Source organism: Falco biarmicus, chromosome 4 (assembly GCF_023638135.1).
Source record: "Falco biarmicus isolate bFalBia1 chromosome 4, bFalBia1.pri, whole genome shotgun sequence".
In the NCBI taxonomy this organism is placed as follows: Eukaryota; Metazoa; Chordata; class Aves; order Falconiformes; family Falconidae; genus Falco; species Falco biarmicus.
The window spans coordinates 69,052,689-69,064,801 of NC_079291.1; the positions used below are offsets into that span (position 1 = coordinate 69,052,689).

The following is a 12,113-nucleotide window of genomic DNA, read 5'->3' on the forward strand; positions in this document are numbered from 1 at the left end:
TGTTTCCATTCCTTGTTGGAACATCTTTGTTCTAATTTGGCATCAAACTTCTAAACTTAAAAGAACCTCAGTTTTTCTTCATTGCTACAAAAACCACCCTACAGTTCAGCATTCCCAACCTGTGTCTAGCAAGCAGGGCCCAGCTGTTACACAGCCAGAAAGATCTGTATCTGGCCTTCAGCCCCCTCATCCAGCATTCTCTCCTACAGCTTCTCACAGGTACACCTAAGCCAACCCCACACCTAGTTTGCACAACCTACTCCCCTGCTGCCAGGCATGCTGTTCTCTATCAGCAACCACGTGCAAGTTAGCGGCTGCAACAGCGTCACTCTAATACGTGGTATGGGCATGCCACGCTCCAGGCAACCAACTGGCTACACCAGTTCTAACCTACAACTTGCCACCCCTTGCTTTGTCTCTTTTTTTCATTTCTTTACACTAACGCATGTTTTTACTGATGCAGAGCCAAATTTGGAGGGACAGCACTCCAGGCAGCATAGGGGAGTTCAGCAAACCACAACTGTGTGCTCCATGCTGCTTTATCTCATATTCTGTATTTTGAATGACACAGAACTTCTAGTTCCCATTTTGATAACCAGTTCTTTCTGTAGCTAGGAGACACGCCCTTTCTTTGTAAATGTTACAAATCAGGCATATCTGATCCATTATTCACTAACTGCTGCTGCTTCCCACTTCCACCTCCTATTAGGAGGTAGCGCGCATGCCAGAAATGTCACGGCAGCATCATGTGACAGGTGGTATTGATTTAGCTAAGTTGGGTTTTAATGTCACTCCTGTTCAGTGGGAACACATGGTGAGCACACACCGAGCCTCAGCAATGTGGCACATCAGGACAAGAGCTACCTGCCCTGCACTGGGGTGTAGGACTGTGGCATGGCATCAGCACTCTGCTGTAGACCAAGAAATTCGATTATTATTTGCTGCTCCTATCTGCTATATTATTGTGGTTAAAATTTTTTTCGTGCTTGTGACTATTAATCATAAGACTTTGCTGGAAACCTGACGTGAAACTTCATAATCAGAGACAGAACAGAGGTGACTTGCCTGGTATTGCATGGTGAGCAATACCACTCTGTTGTTTTTGCCCTTTTACAAGATACCCCCTCTTTTGGCAGAACAGCTGCCAGTTTGGAAAAGCTGCGTGTCAGGCTTTACAGGCTGCGAGCAGAGACTTTGCAACGTAAAGCCTGGGCAACATATGCCCAAAACAAGCTGAGATTACCCAGCCACAGGAGCTGTTGTATACAGCGCTCTGCTCCTGATATTCCCGCATCTTTACTGACAGACTATGTACTGTAAACAACTCTTCCAAAACATCAGATCTAGCTGTGATGGAGGACACCACTTAAACATTAAGTATTATAATACAAGGAGTCTATATCACCAAGGATGTTTGCCAGAAAAGCTTAGACTGACCCATGGTTACTGTTGCTGCCAGGCTCGGAAATGGTGCATTCACCGTCCTGACGTGACCTAAGTCTCCAAAATTTTTTTTGGTAGGGTTTTTTTTTTGGTTTTGTTTTTTTTTTTTTTTTTTTTTTACTTGCTCTCTGAAAGTAGGTAGTCTGCCAAGAAGCCAGTGAAGGCCCAGCCCTATGCCTGATAAACATCTCTCCATCTGGATTTCCCAAGCTTTTGGGAAAGTTAAGCAATTCTCACTTCACAATGTTTGCAACTCTCACAGAAAGCTATTTCTATATATAACGTTATTCTGTAGAGGGAAGCACATCAGAGCCCCATGCTACGAAATGGAGCCGAGGGCTAAAGTGACAGATCACACAACCCCTGCCCCCCCCATAATTAGTCAAAAATAAAAACTGTCACTCCACCTATGACATGTCACAAAGCCTTGGGTGATTGTTTATTCTAAATACTACCAGAACCCATCTCCAAAGTGCTTTTGAATGACTATTAATCACTAAAGGAACTCAAGAAAAGCAAAAGACTGCAACTGCCAATTGACAACACAGCCATTGCATGCAGGGAGATTGCTGGCCACTGAGGCAATTAATCCGTTGGGTTTGCCAGGGCAGAAGGTAACATTCTTCCACTGGGTCAGAGGTAACCAGAAGCTCTGTGCAGCACTGGAGGCACTGCGCTCAACAGTCATGTGAGATATCACAAAAGGTGCTAGTAATTACAGAATTCAGTCTCAGTTCTGGCAGTTTACCCTTCAAAGTAACAAACGCTCACAAAATGTCAACAGCTAAACAGCATGTGTTTCTGAACTGATTTCCTAGCAGGCTTCTTGGTAAAGGAATGGCTGTTAAGTCTTGGAGGGGTGGATATTTTCCTGTGGGCGAGCTATCACTAGTAGTTCCCCTTCAGGTCTTTCCAACTGAACTTCTAATTTCTAAGTGCCAAAAAGCAGAGCCAACACATGGCTGACAGCAAAATTCAGCTGCAATGACAGCAAGTCTTTTGCAAGCTGGAAAAAAAAAAAACCAAACTCAAGTAATAAAGGGGAAAATATTATTGATGATGAAGAATTACTGTTGTATCACAAAAATCATTCCGGCACTACATACAACCTCTGCTCTAAGAGAAGAGCTCAGCACTGAGATGCCCACAGGGAGAGTAGTAACCAATCAGAATTAAAAAATAATTTGGTGACAGCATTCACTAACAAAGCACAGTGAGATGTCAAATGTTACAGTTGAAGAAAAACTGCTGAGAAAAATAGAAATGCCCATAAATGGATTGCTACATTTCTATAAAGTTCAAGGTAACTAGTTTGCTCAAACAGAATGAGGATATCACACAGAGTAGCAGCTAGAATAAAAAGCCGTATTTCATAGTATAATCACTCATTTGATAATCTGTAAGTGAATGGCATACTATTGCAAACATCCTATTACATGAACAAAAATGCTTTACATAAAAAAAGTTAACTGTCTTCATTAACACAACTGGATTGGGAAAGAACAAAGAACAACTCTGTAAGAGCCTGCTACTTTGGGATGCGTTCAAAGCAGCAGTCAGATTTTTGTAAGAACTCCATTGCTGTGACAGAGCTCCTCCCCGCCCCTTGCTCTCAGCCAGGGCCGCAGCGATCACCGGACGTGCCTAGCACACCCAGCTGGTGGCTCCGAGCTGCGACAGGCACGGCAGAGGAACCCTCTGGCTCTTCAGCAAAGGCCACCTGCTGCTCCTCACTTCCTCTTAATGACTGCACAGATGCAGAATGGCTTGTTTTTAGCTTATCACAAGCACTTGAAATGGCTTTTACGTTGTCACAACAAACCTTGCTTTACTGCATGCTCTCTAGCAGTAGCAGCATTTAAAAAAATACTCATTCCAGTTTATTTTGTATCTGCTTTATTGTAATGACCTCTTAGGAATATGAGTTTGACACACTCCTGACCAGAATAATTTGTCTCAAAAGGTAAAGGCTGAATTTTTAATTTTCTAAAAAAATTATTTCTGTCTTGGAGACACCAGCTTCCTTTGCCCACATCTTAAGAGTGAAAAGATGTTTGCACAGGTGAGGTTCACGCCATATGGAGAGTACTGTTTGTACAATTCTGCTGTGCCAGGGTCACAGTGTTTTCTTGATGCAACAGCAACAACAGACAATGAGCAAGTGAGAACACTTGTGCATACCAAAAAAAAAAAAAGGAAGCAAACATTGCAACAGCAAGCAACTTCAGCCCTTCTGTAGTAAGTCTAAAATGAAGAAGACTGCCAAGTCCAAAGTCTCAAATACCCATATGGGAAAAATGTGAGTCTGAGAATAATTTTACCTGCTGATACTCTCTGAATCGGAGCCAGGCAAGCAACTCAATGGCAGCATTCTCTTTCTATACCCTACAGCTGTGTATGTACATAACTTTGTAATTAAATATCCTGTTGGCAGCAAGGTCCTAGTTCAGCGCAGTAAAGCTGTAAAGACAGGAAAAACTGTAAGACTCCAACTGTTACTTGTATTTGCATCAAGTAAACGCCTTTTAGGAATTTTAACATTTGCCACAGCCACATTAGAAACAGGAGTATACCTATACGCTAAAGAACTTAGCAGCAGCTCAGCGTAAATTGCCATGTTATCCCAGTTCTCCCCTCAATAGGCAACAGTATTCACTAGGTAAAAAGTAACCAAGCATCCAAGAAAGCCTTCGTCACGAAACCCTTCACTGAATCCAGTGATTGCACAAGACAGAGATGCAAGGGCAAGCCTTGGACAGCCTCTTTAAGAACATGATAGGTGAAAAGGAGACTGCTGACAGTTATCATACCAGCTGAGCTTTCCAACCGCACTTCTGGGAATTTAAATAAATAATAATAAAAAAAAATCATTTTAGTTTGGGGAAAATCCTGATAAAAAGAATCATGCTGATGAATATAAAACAAACTACAATTAACATTATCCATAAAAGCCAGTTGACAGATTTCTTTGCATGCTGTTCAAGGCGGTCAGATTCATCCTTGAGCTTCTCAAAGTTCTGGTCTGCCATCCTGAGAGAATGCGACAGTGTCTGAGGAACAAAGAGAACAAATGGTTTCAAACTCAGGTTTAAAAGTCCTGACTGCTATTTTTTCCAACTGAGAAAAGGTAATTGTGCTACAAAAGCAGACAGGTATTGCCTCCAGGCATCTCCCCAGTTTAATCTGAAGTTATAGATACAGTATTTAACACATTGGCACTTTAACCTTCTAGGTTGCAAAACTGAGAGGCAAGCACTTCAACATGCGCTACCTGGTTATCTTGTTTTATCACATTCTGTGCAGCCAGAGTGTTGTTTTTGAGACTGCGAGCCAGACTTAGCATTTCTTCAGCTAACTTCTCCTGCATATCCTGATGGTGCTGTAACACAGCATCCAGCTCGACGGCTGACTGCTTCTCATCAGATGCAGGGCCTCTGCAAGAACATAAAGGAAAAAACCACTGGTATTTGTACTTCCTTGTGGGTCTATCTCCCAAGGTTTCCCCAGAACTCTACAACTCTGACAAAACAACAAGAAGTCATCATATTTTAGTTTCTACCAGCAGGTTGCTGGTACTTCTAGATGAAGTACATTTGTGATTTAAAGGTTCTTGGGAAAGTAATTCCCAAACACTTAAGCATCAGAACGAGAAATTTTTACTTACTTTCGCTTCCTTATGTTTAAGTCCTCATAATCTGGAAGACAAAAAAAAAAAGTTACATTTGTGTTTTATAGCACGTTATAAATTCCTGTGCAGTCATAGGCTGAAGAAATAAGATTTCTAGAAGGGATTTTCAGATGTCCAGATGCTACCTGGTCCTCTACCCCAGGGAATATGGATTTCTAATGCCTACTTACTTTCCACAGGGAAAAGACAACACATAACATCAAAAGTATGGTTGAGAGAAAACAAACCCAGAGATTAATCATATCCCCAAGGGCATGGTTTAAGCCTGTGTGTCTTGGCACTCTCTTTCAGGACACATCAGATTGGCCTAGCTCCAGCCACTGTAACAGTAGCTATGGAAACCGCAAATTAATTCCTACCAGTTCCCTACACGAATAACACAGCTGTATATTTAAAGGGGAATTGAAGAACGCCGACTCTAAGCGCCTAAAAATCACATGATTTGCTCAGAACAGGACTAACAACAAAGGTAAATTGTCCTTGTTAATTCTATAACGTCTGTTTCTGTACAAATTCTAGAAAAACAGATTCCTGAAAGTCCCTGCTACCATACTGATGAAAGCTAAGTGTTATCTGTTCAGGTTTTTGGTTTTGTTTGTTTTTAAAATTGTCTATCTTGAAAAGAAGTGAGCCACTAAATTAAAAGCACACTTTGGCCAATCTCTAATACCTGACATTCCTCTTTCTCTCCCTTGTAAGACTCAGGTTAACTAAAATTAAACAACAGATTAAACTTACCATCGATAGTCAAGGGGTCCTGGGAGGCAGAAAGCGAAACAAAACAAAACAAAAAGAGAATTACAAAGGGCCAGTGATAAAAGCCAGTCCTCCAAGGTCTAGCATAGTGCCTGTGTCCAGCAGACTATCCAAATCAGAAAAGCTGACACACACCCCTCCACCCCCAGCCTGAGGCACAGCCACCAAAGGCAACTGAATGCAATCGGAGACAATATATAAAGTAGCAGAAAAAAGCAGCAGCACCAAAACATACTGTACCAAGCAGCTCACTCCTCATCTTGCCTGTGCAACGAGCCTTTGTCTGCAGATGAACTGTTTTAGTAGCTGGGGTTCTCTCTTTGGTTGTTGTAGGGGTACGTCCAGGGGCCAAGAACTGATTGGCCAGAGCCTTTTCAGTTGATGAAGACTGTGAGCAGGATGAAACAAGTCATGAATATCACATTCTGCAGCGTGTGGTCACTGGGGTGTGTGACACCAAGGATGCAGGGAGCCCTTCTGTAGCTGCTTCCCATAGAACAGTGAAATCTGTCTGATCAGCAGCACTGACTGCACCTGCAGTAATTGCAGTACAGCTTATTGGCATCTCACAGCTCCCCAGACACACATGGTACCATCCAGAAGGGGCATCGGGCCTAAAGGACAGGACCTGCCCCTCTATCTCACACATCCAAGAAGTGAGAAGTATGCAGGGAAGACGTACTTTGCTTTCCAATAGCAGAAGTTTCAGATTTCATACAATACCCCCTTTTAAAAAAACATCCAAACCCCTATACATTTATTCATGTTTTTACACAGACTGCCTGATAAGATTTTCACAAGTGTTACTTTGAGACATAAAGGCAAACATAGGAACCAGACAATAAGGTGAACATAAGCATAGAACACTTAAGTCTTTTCAAGCTGAACTAACAGATCTTACCAATTTTTCAGCCTCTAGAAGCCCCTTTAGGAAGTCCACTTTGCGAGAGTATTCATTCAGCAGTTCTGGGGCTGGCTTGCTATTGGAATTGAAGAGGAAGAATATGAAAACCAGAAGTTATCAGTATTTTCTATTGCTCAAGTGACTTAAGTGACTAATAAAATAAAATAAAAAGAACCCTAATGCATAGTTCTTCTTAAGAGAAGTAGCCCCGGGCTAGGGACATACTTGCAGCTCCCTGGATGCCCCATTTCCCTGGCAGCCGGGCACAGGCCCACGCAGGGCCGGGGTGATGCCAGGCCAGTGCAGCGTGGCAGCTCTTGGCAGGCACAGTTTCTCCCTCACCGCCTGGTATTCCCACAGGGAAGTGTAGGTGCTGCTGCGGTGTCTGCGGGCTCCGTCTGTCTTGCAAGTATAAGGTGAAGGAAACCCCAAGGTACCTGCCTGCCATCGGACTTTGGAGCGACTCACCTGGCTTGCTTGTTCAGCTCTCGGAGCATGTCTTCCAGAGCGGCCACATACTGAGGAGAAAAAAGCCTTTAAACGACAGTATTAAGCAAAAACTTCGTCTGGCAGGGGGTTCTGCATGGCTGAGCGGCAGGCTGTGGTTTTAACGCTGCACAGCACTCGCTGCCCTCAGTGTGCTCCCAGCAGCCCCACCGCGCTGCTGCGGGGCCAGAGAGTCAGGAAGCTCCCGCGGTGCGGAAAGCTGGGCCGGGCCTCACCTTCTCCAGCCGCCACTCCTCGCGGTCCCGCCGCTCGGCCGCCAGCGCCTCGCACCTGCTCAAAAGCCGCATCAGGTTGAGCTCCAGCCGCGTCGCCGCCATGGCGGCCGGGCGCCAGCGGAAGCCGCCTCAAGGCCACTTCCGGCAGGGCGGCGGGCGCCATCTTGGGGCGGGGCGGGAGGCGCGGGGCGGGCCGGCCGGCCTCTAGCGCGGTGCTCTGACCGCCGCTTTATTTAAAACCATCACCACCCTAAACCCAACCCAACCCTCACAGCCGGCTGCTGCTCTGGGCCACTGCGGCCGTGCCGCGGTGGCACAGCCACAGCCATGGAGGCAGCAGCGCCCGAACTGTGCTCTGCCTTCGCTTCAGCATGACGCAAGGCCGACGGACCCGGGATGCCCGAGCAGCTCCGAAGGGCTGCTGTGCACCGCCTGCTGCTTCCAAACCTTTGATGCCAGATCGCATCTGGTCCTCTGGGGTTGTGCCGCACGGGGTGAAGCGTGGGGAGGATGAGGCGGCTCCGCACCGTGCCAGGGTCCTGCACTGTGGCTGCGTGCTGAGCTGCTCGTTTGCTCCAAGGGCATCAAAATACTCGGAGGAACACCAGGGGCTTGCCCTTCGTGCTTTCCCAATGGTTTGTCAAGTACTCACAATGATAATGCAATTCAGATTAAAGGTTTCCTTCGGAAGAAACCGTTCATTAGACAAAACAGATGTTTAGAAACCAACACGTGTATTTTTTAAAAGTGCAATGTATTAATAAACATTTTTAATATATTTTGGTCTCAGTTAAGGCTATTACATTAACAGTTTTGTAAACCACAAAGAAAACTGTCATAAAAAAAATAAAAAATTAAGGCAACACACTGATCCAAACTCACTGTTAGAGTCCATTGTAAAGGCAAATGGAAAAAGGCCCGGGTAGCAGAATCAGGGGATGTTTCCCTGTACACTCAACACATGTATTTTACTCAACATCAGTTTTACGTTCTACTTTCTTTGCAGGGTTTTAATTTAAAGTGAAGAATATTTGCTTTAGACAACTCTGCTTAACCCTTACAGTACAGTACATGTCCAGGCTGTCTTCCCTGCAGCCACTTAAAAGAATGTGAATTAAGTTCACAGCCTTCAAAGGGTTAAAGCCAAAGTTGCAGTCAACTTAAAAAAAAAGTCCAGACAGCTAAGTATTTCACTTCTCTACACAGGGAATGTGAGAGTAAGGGTCCGAAAACCTCCGTTTTACTTTTGCTGTTGGTTTGTACTCATCCAAGAGTTCCTGAGCATGGACCGTGGCAGACCCTTGTGCAATGTATACAGAGTGGATTTTATCAGTTCGCCTTGCTGGCTGCTCCCTTTGTCTCACCATTACTGGTGACTCTTTGTTAGCTGAAATCCTGCCCTGGGATTCTGTACATTTGAAAATCCCAGGAGGAAGTTTTATATTTGCTGTTGGCATCACTGGAGTTCGACGGGGCACTTTAATCTTGGGCAGTGTTAAAGATGATCTGTGTCTTGAAGCCAGGGATGCAGAGGAAGAATTTGAAGAGGTTTGCAAAAGAGAAGGCACTTTGCAAATGTCTTTGGCAGACATACTGGAGTTCTGAGCACGGCAGTGTAATCCAATAATTGCTTTAAAGAAACAAGATACTTAGATACTGAAAGCACGCATAAAACTGTATCTTGATACAAGTAACTATGGCCAGATAACATCTGGTCACCTGGCTGTATGCAATGAAAGATGTAGAATAATAAAAAAAAACACATACTACCTTAGTACTGACCTTCGGTATCCACCCGTCCTGTTCTATCTTCAAGCAGGCTCTCTGTGCTTGCCGAGGTCTCGGAGTCTACATTTTCCTCATCAGAGCCTCGCTGATCAAGCTCAGGTAACCGGTAAGTTATATCTTCCCTGCATCAAAACAGAGATTGTAGCACTCTAGAAGGACAATGCCTCTGATAAGAGCAACTTCATGCAGCTTGTATTCAGGGGTAAGCCTTCCTGCAAGTAGTCATTAAATATTAATTCTCACGGTATTTTCTCTCAGCTAATCCTTTGTATTTCCCTTTTCACCTCCATAAAGGTCTATAGAACAGAATTAACTGGACCATTCTAGACAAAACATATACTGCTTTATTATCTGTGTTACCTCCAACTGCAAAGGGCATGACCTACAGAAATAAAGGGTGACTTACTTTTCTTCTTTTATTGACTGTATGCGATCAATGAGAATCTCCTTTTCCCGATTATCGGCTTCAGAAACTTCCTCTTCCTCATGCAGCAAGTCCAGTTCTGAGTTGCCACTATCATTTCCTTTGACCTGTGAGCTTTTACTCTGCAAGACGAATTTGTGTGAAACACTTCTCAGTCATAAGCAGCTATACAAATCTTGACTGTCTGGCAAGGTGGAAGACAAATGAATAATTCAAATGAAAGGCTGACAGAATTGATGAAGAGTTGTTAGTTACCCGTACAGATGTTTCAAAAAAGTAATATAAATTTTTCTATTCACCTGATTTCTGGTATTTTGTTACCTTTTTTGAAGCACGGTAATTTGATTTGCCAGCCTCAGCTCAGTTTTAGTAGTCACTTATGAGTAATATTATATATATATAATTATATATTAATATATATTATTTTCAGTACAAGTTACATTCAGAATGTCTATAAAATACCAGAGTCATGACAGGTCAGCAGCCCTGCATGCAGTCTGGGGAGAAAGTTGCATCAACACATGCAGTCTCGATTGTTGAAAAGAATATTTAAAACCAAGTTACAATACACATAGTAAGTATTTTAGTCATGCAATAGTACTGTAAGAAAAAAACCCCATGCATTCTTAACGCAGGCAGTGTACGTACCAGCATCCCCTCATAAGGGGAAGAAAACCCAAGTTTTACAGGCCAGAGCTAGAGAGAGATGAAGACCAAATTCACTATATGTCGCTTCAAACAGTTTGGTTTGTTTTAATTGGTACAAGAAACACAAAAGAAAAAGTGTATTTGCCCTAATAGAATGCAGCATATTTTTGCCCACCATCCATCTCTGGAGTGAAGGAACTCCTTTGCCTTGTAAAAGACTCAGCAATCTTTGTTCTGCTGATTGAATTATAAGGGAATAGATTTTGACCACTACAAGAGCAGATCCCCACTCCTGAGCTCTACATTTATCAGACTCCAGTGCAGCTGTATATTATTTACCTCCTACCTACAGCTTTGGGCAAGCCCAAATCCCTTTTCTTCTTATTGTGCAACTGATCTTTCACTTACAGAATGGGATGGACAGGATAAGTAAGTTGCACATCCCTTCCCAAGAAACTGGTGGGATGCTTTCTGCTGGATGGTGTGTTTCTGTGGTTTATTTCAACACTTACCGTATTCTGCTGAAGCAATGAGAGTCGTCGAAAAGCGATGCTCTCAGCTGCTTCCAGCTGATTTATTTCATCCATTTTTATCTTGTACTTCCTTATCTGTTCTTTTATGAGCATCTCTACACACCTGGACAAAAGGGCAAGAGTTTATTGAGCAGCCTCATACTATAAAAGTCTTGGAGACAACCATGGTGGGATGAGGTGCCTCTCCAGGTTTGGGGATGTTTGCCACGCACACATGCGGATGGCCTGTGATCAAAATGTCCCAATGATGCCTTAAAAGGAGTAGCACTGCCTGGTAACAGGGTGAACAGTCCAATACAGCAAGCAAAACAGGACAGAGTGTTAAAGGTAATGGCACATGTTCTTCCTGGGATAACCCCAGAGCCTCTCACACTGACTGTACACAACAGTGGTAAGCAAACAGACGTTACCGTGGCTGCTAACTGCTTCTGCATCTTCTACCTGTCTTCCCTGCGCTGGCACAGACTGGCAGACACAGAACAAGCCTGCAACTACCCTTTTCCACCTCTATGGCCCCATGGGTCAGTAAGAAGTTACCAAAAGCTGTCATTTTTCAAACTCTGCATTGGAGGTAGATGCAAGGCCAGCCATGTAGTGAGGATGGCGAGGGGCATTCAGAGAGTCCGAGCTGCTGGAGGATCAGGAGAACAAAGAGGATCAAGGACAGAAGCTTCTTCAAGGAACAATGAAGAAGTAGTTATCAGGGGTTTCCAAGTATGCAGGAGACAGTTGAATTCTATATCCTACCGTTTATTATGGCTTGTGCCTCAGCAAAATGTATATGATTAGCGTGCAATCCCACCAAAATTGTCTTGACTTAAAATACAAACCCGATATTTAAGACTTAAGTCATCCTACTTTATGCTTTGTAAACCTGAGACACGTGGAACAACTCAGAGAAGGGCCCATAAATTGGCAACACTAGCTGAGCTAGCATTTAGCAATTCTTATCCCTCAGTTTCTCAGCTGGATATGAGTAAGGTTGTAACAAATGCAGGCAGCAGTACTGGCCTTCCACCGTATTTCAAAGTAGTACTTTGCAGCAGACTGCTAAAACTTACATGGTTGTTTTTGAAACATCCTTCATGCTTGTTAAAGGGTCAGAGGTATCAGGACAACGCAAGAGGCATGGAGCAAAAACAATGGCCAAGGCATTGGGTGACATACGATTGACATCTTCTATCAAAGCCACTCTGAAATTCAATGT

General features: G+C 43.8%; 2 protein-coding genes across 16 annotated transcripts in view; both read right to left on the bottom strand.

The window, feature by feature from the left end:
* Positions 1-3,322: 3,322 nt before the first annotated feature.
* USE1 (unconventional SNARE in the ER 1) lies at positions 3,323-7,750 on the bottom strand. The gene is made up of 8 exons (XM_056338872.1): positions 7,514-7,750; positions 7,260-7,309; positions 6,789-6,867; positions 6,123-6,275; positions 5,870-5,888; positions 5,108-5,138; positions 4,715-4,877; positions 3,323-4,493 (listed from the first exon to the last, which is right to left on the bottom strand). The coding sequence occupies exons 1-8, from the start codon at positions 7,613-7,615 to the stop codon at positions 4,311-4,313; spliced, it is 780 nt and encodes a 259-aa protein (XP_056194847.1). The 5' UTR covers positions 7,616-7,750; the 3' UTR covers positions 3,323-4,310.
* Positions 7,751-8,228: 478 nt separating this feature from the next.
* Positions 8,229-12,113, bottom strand: part of MYO9B (myosin IXB) — a 44,924-nt gene continuing 41,039 nt past the window's right edge. For 8 of the 15 annotated variants that reach the window (XM_056338855.1, XM_056338851.1, XM_056338845.1 and 5 more), the window contains 6 exons: positions 11,968-12,099; positions 10,886-11,009; positions 10,374-10,421; positions 9,708-9,847; positions 9,296-9,423; positions 8,229-9,143 (listed from right to left, as the gene is read on the bottom strand). In XM_056338855.1, the coding sequence (XP_056194830.1) occupies positions 8,704-9,143; positions 9,296-9,423; positions 9,708-9,847; positions 10,374-10,421; positions 10,886-11,009; positions 11,968-12,099 (1,012 nt within the window). In that variant the 3' untranslated portion in view covers positions 8,229-8,703. Of the gene's footprint in view, positions 9,144-9,283; positions 9,424-9,707; positions 9,910-10,373; positions 10,422-10,885; positions 11,010-11,967; positions 12,100-12,113 lie in introns of those variants that run through there. The other 7 variants (XM_056338857.1, XM_056338856.1, XM_056338853.1 and 4 more) reach the window with 5 other exon arrangements.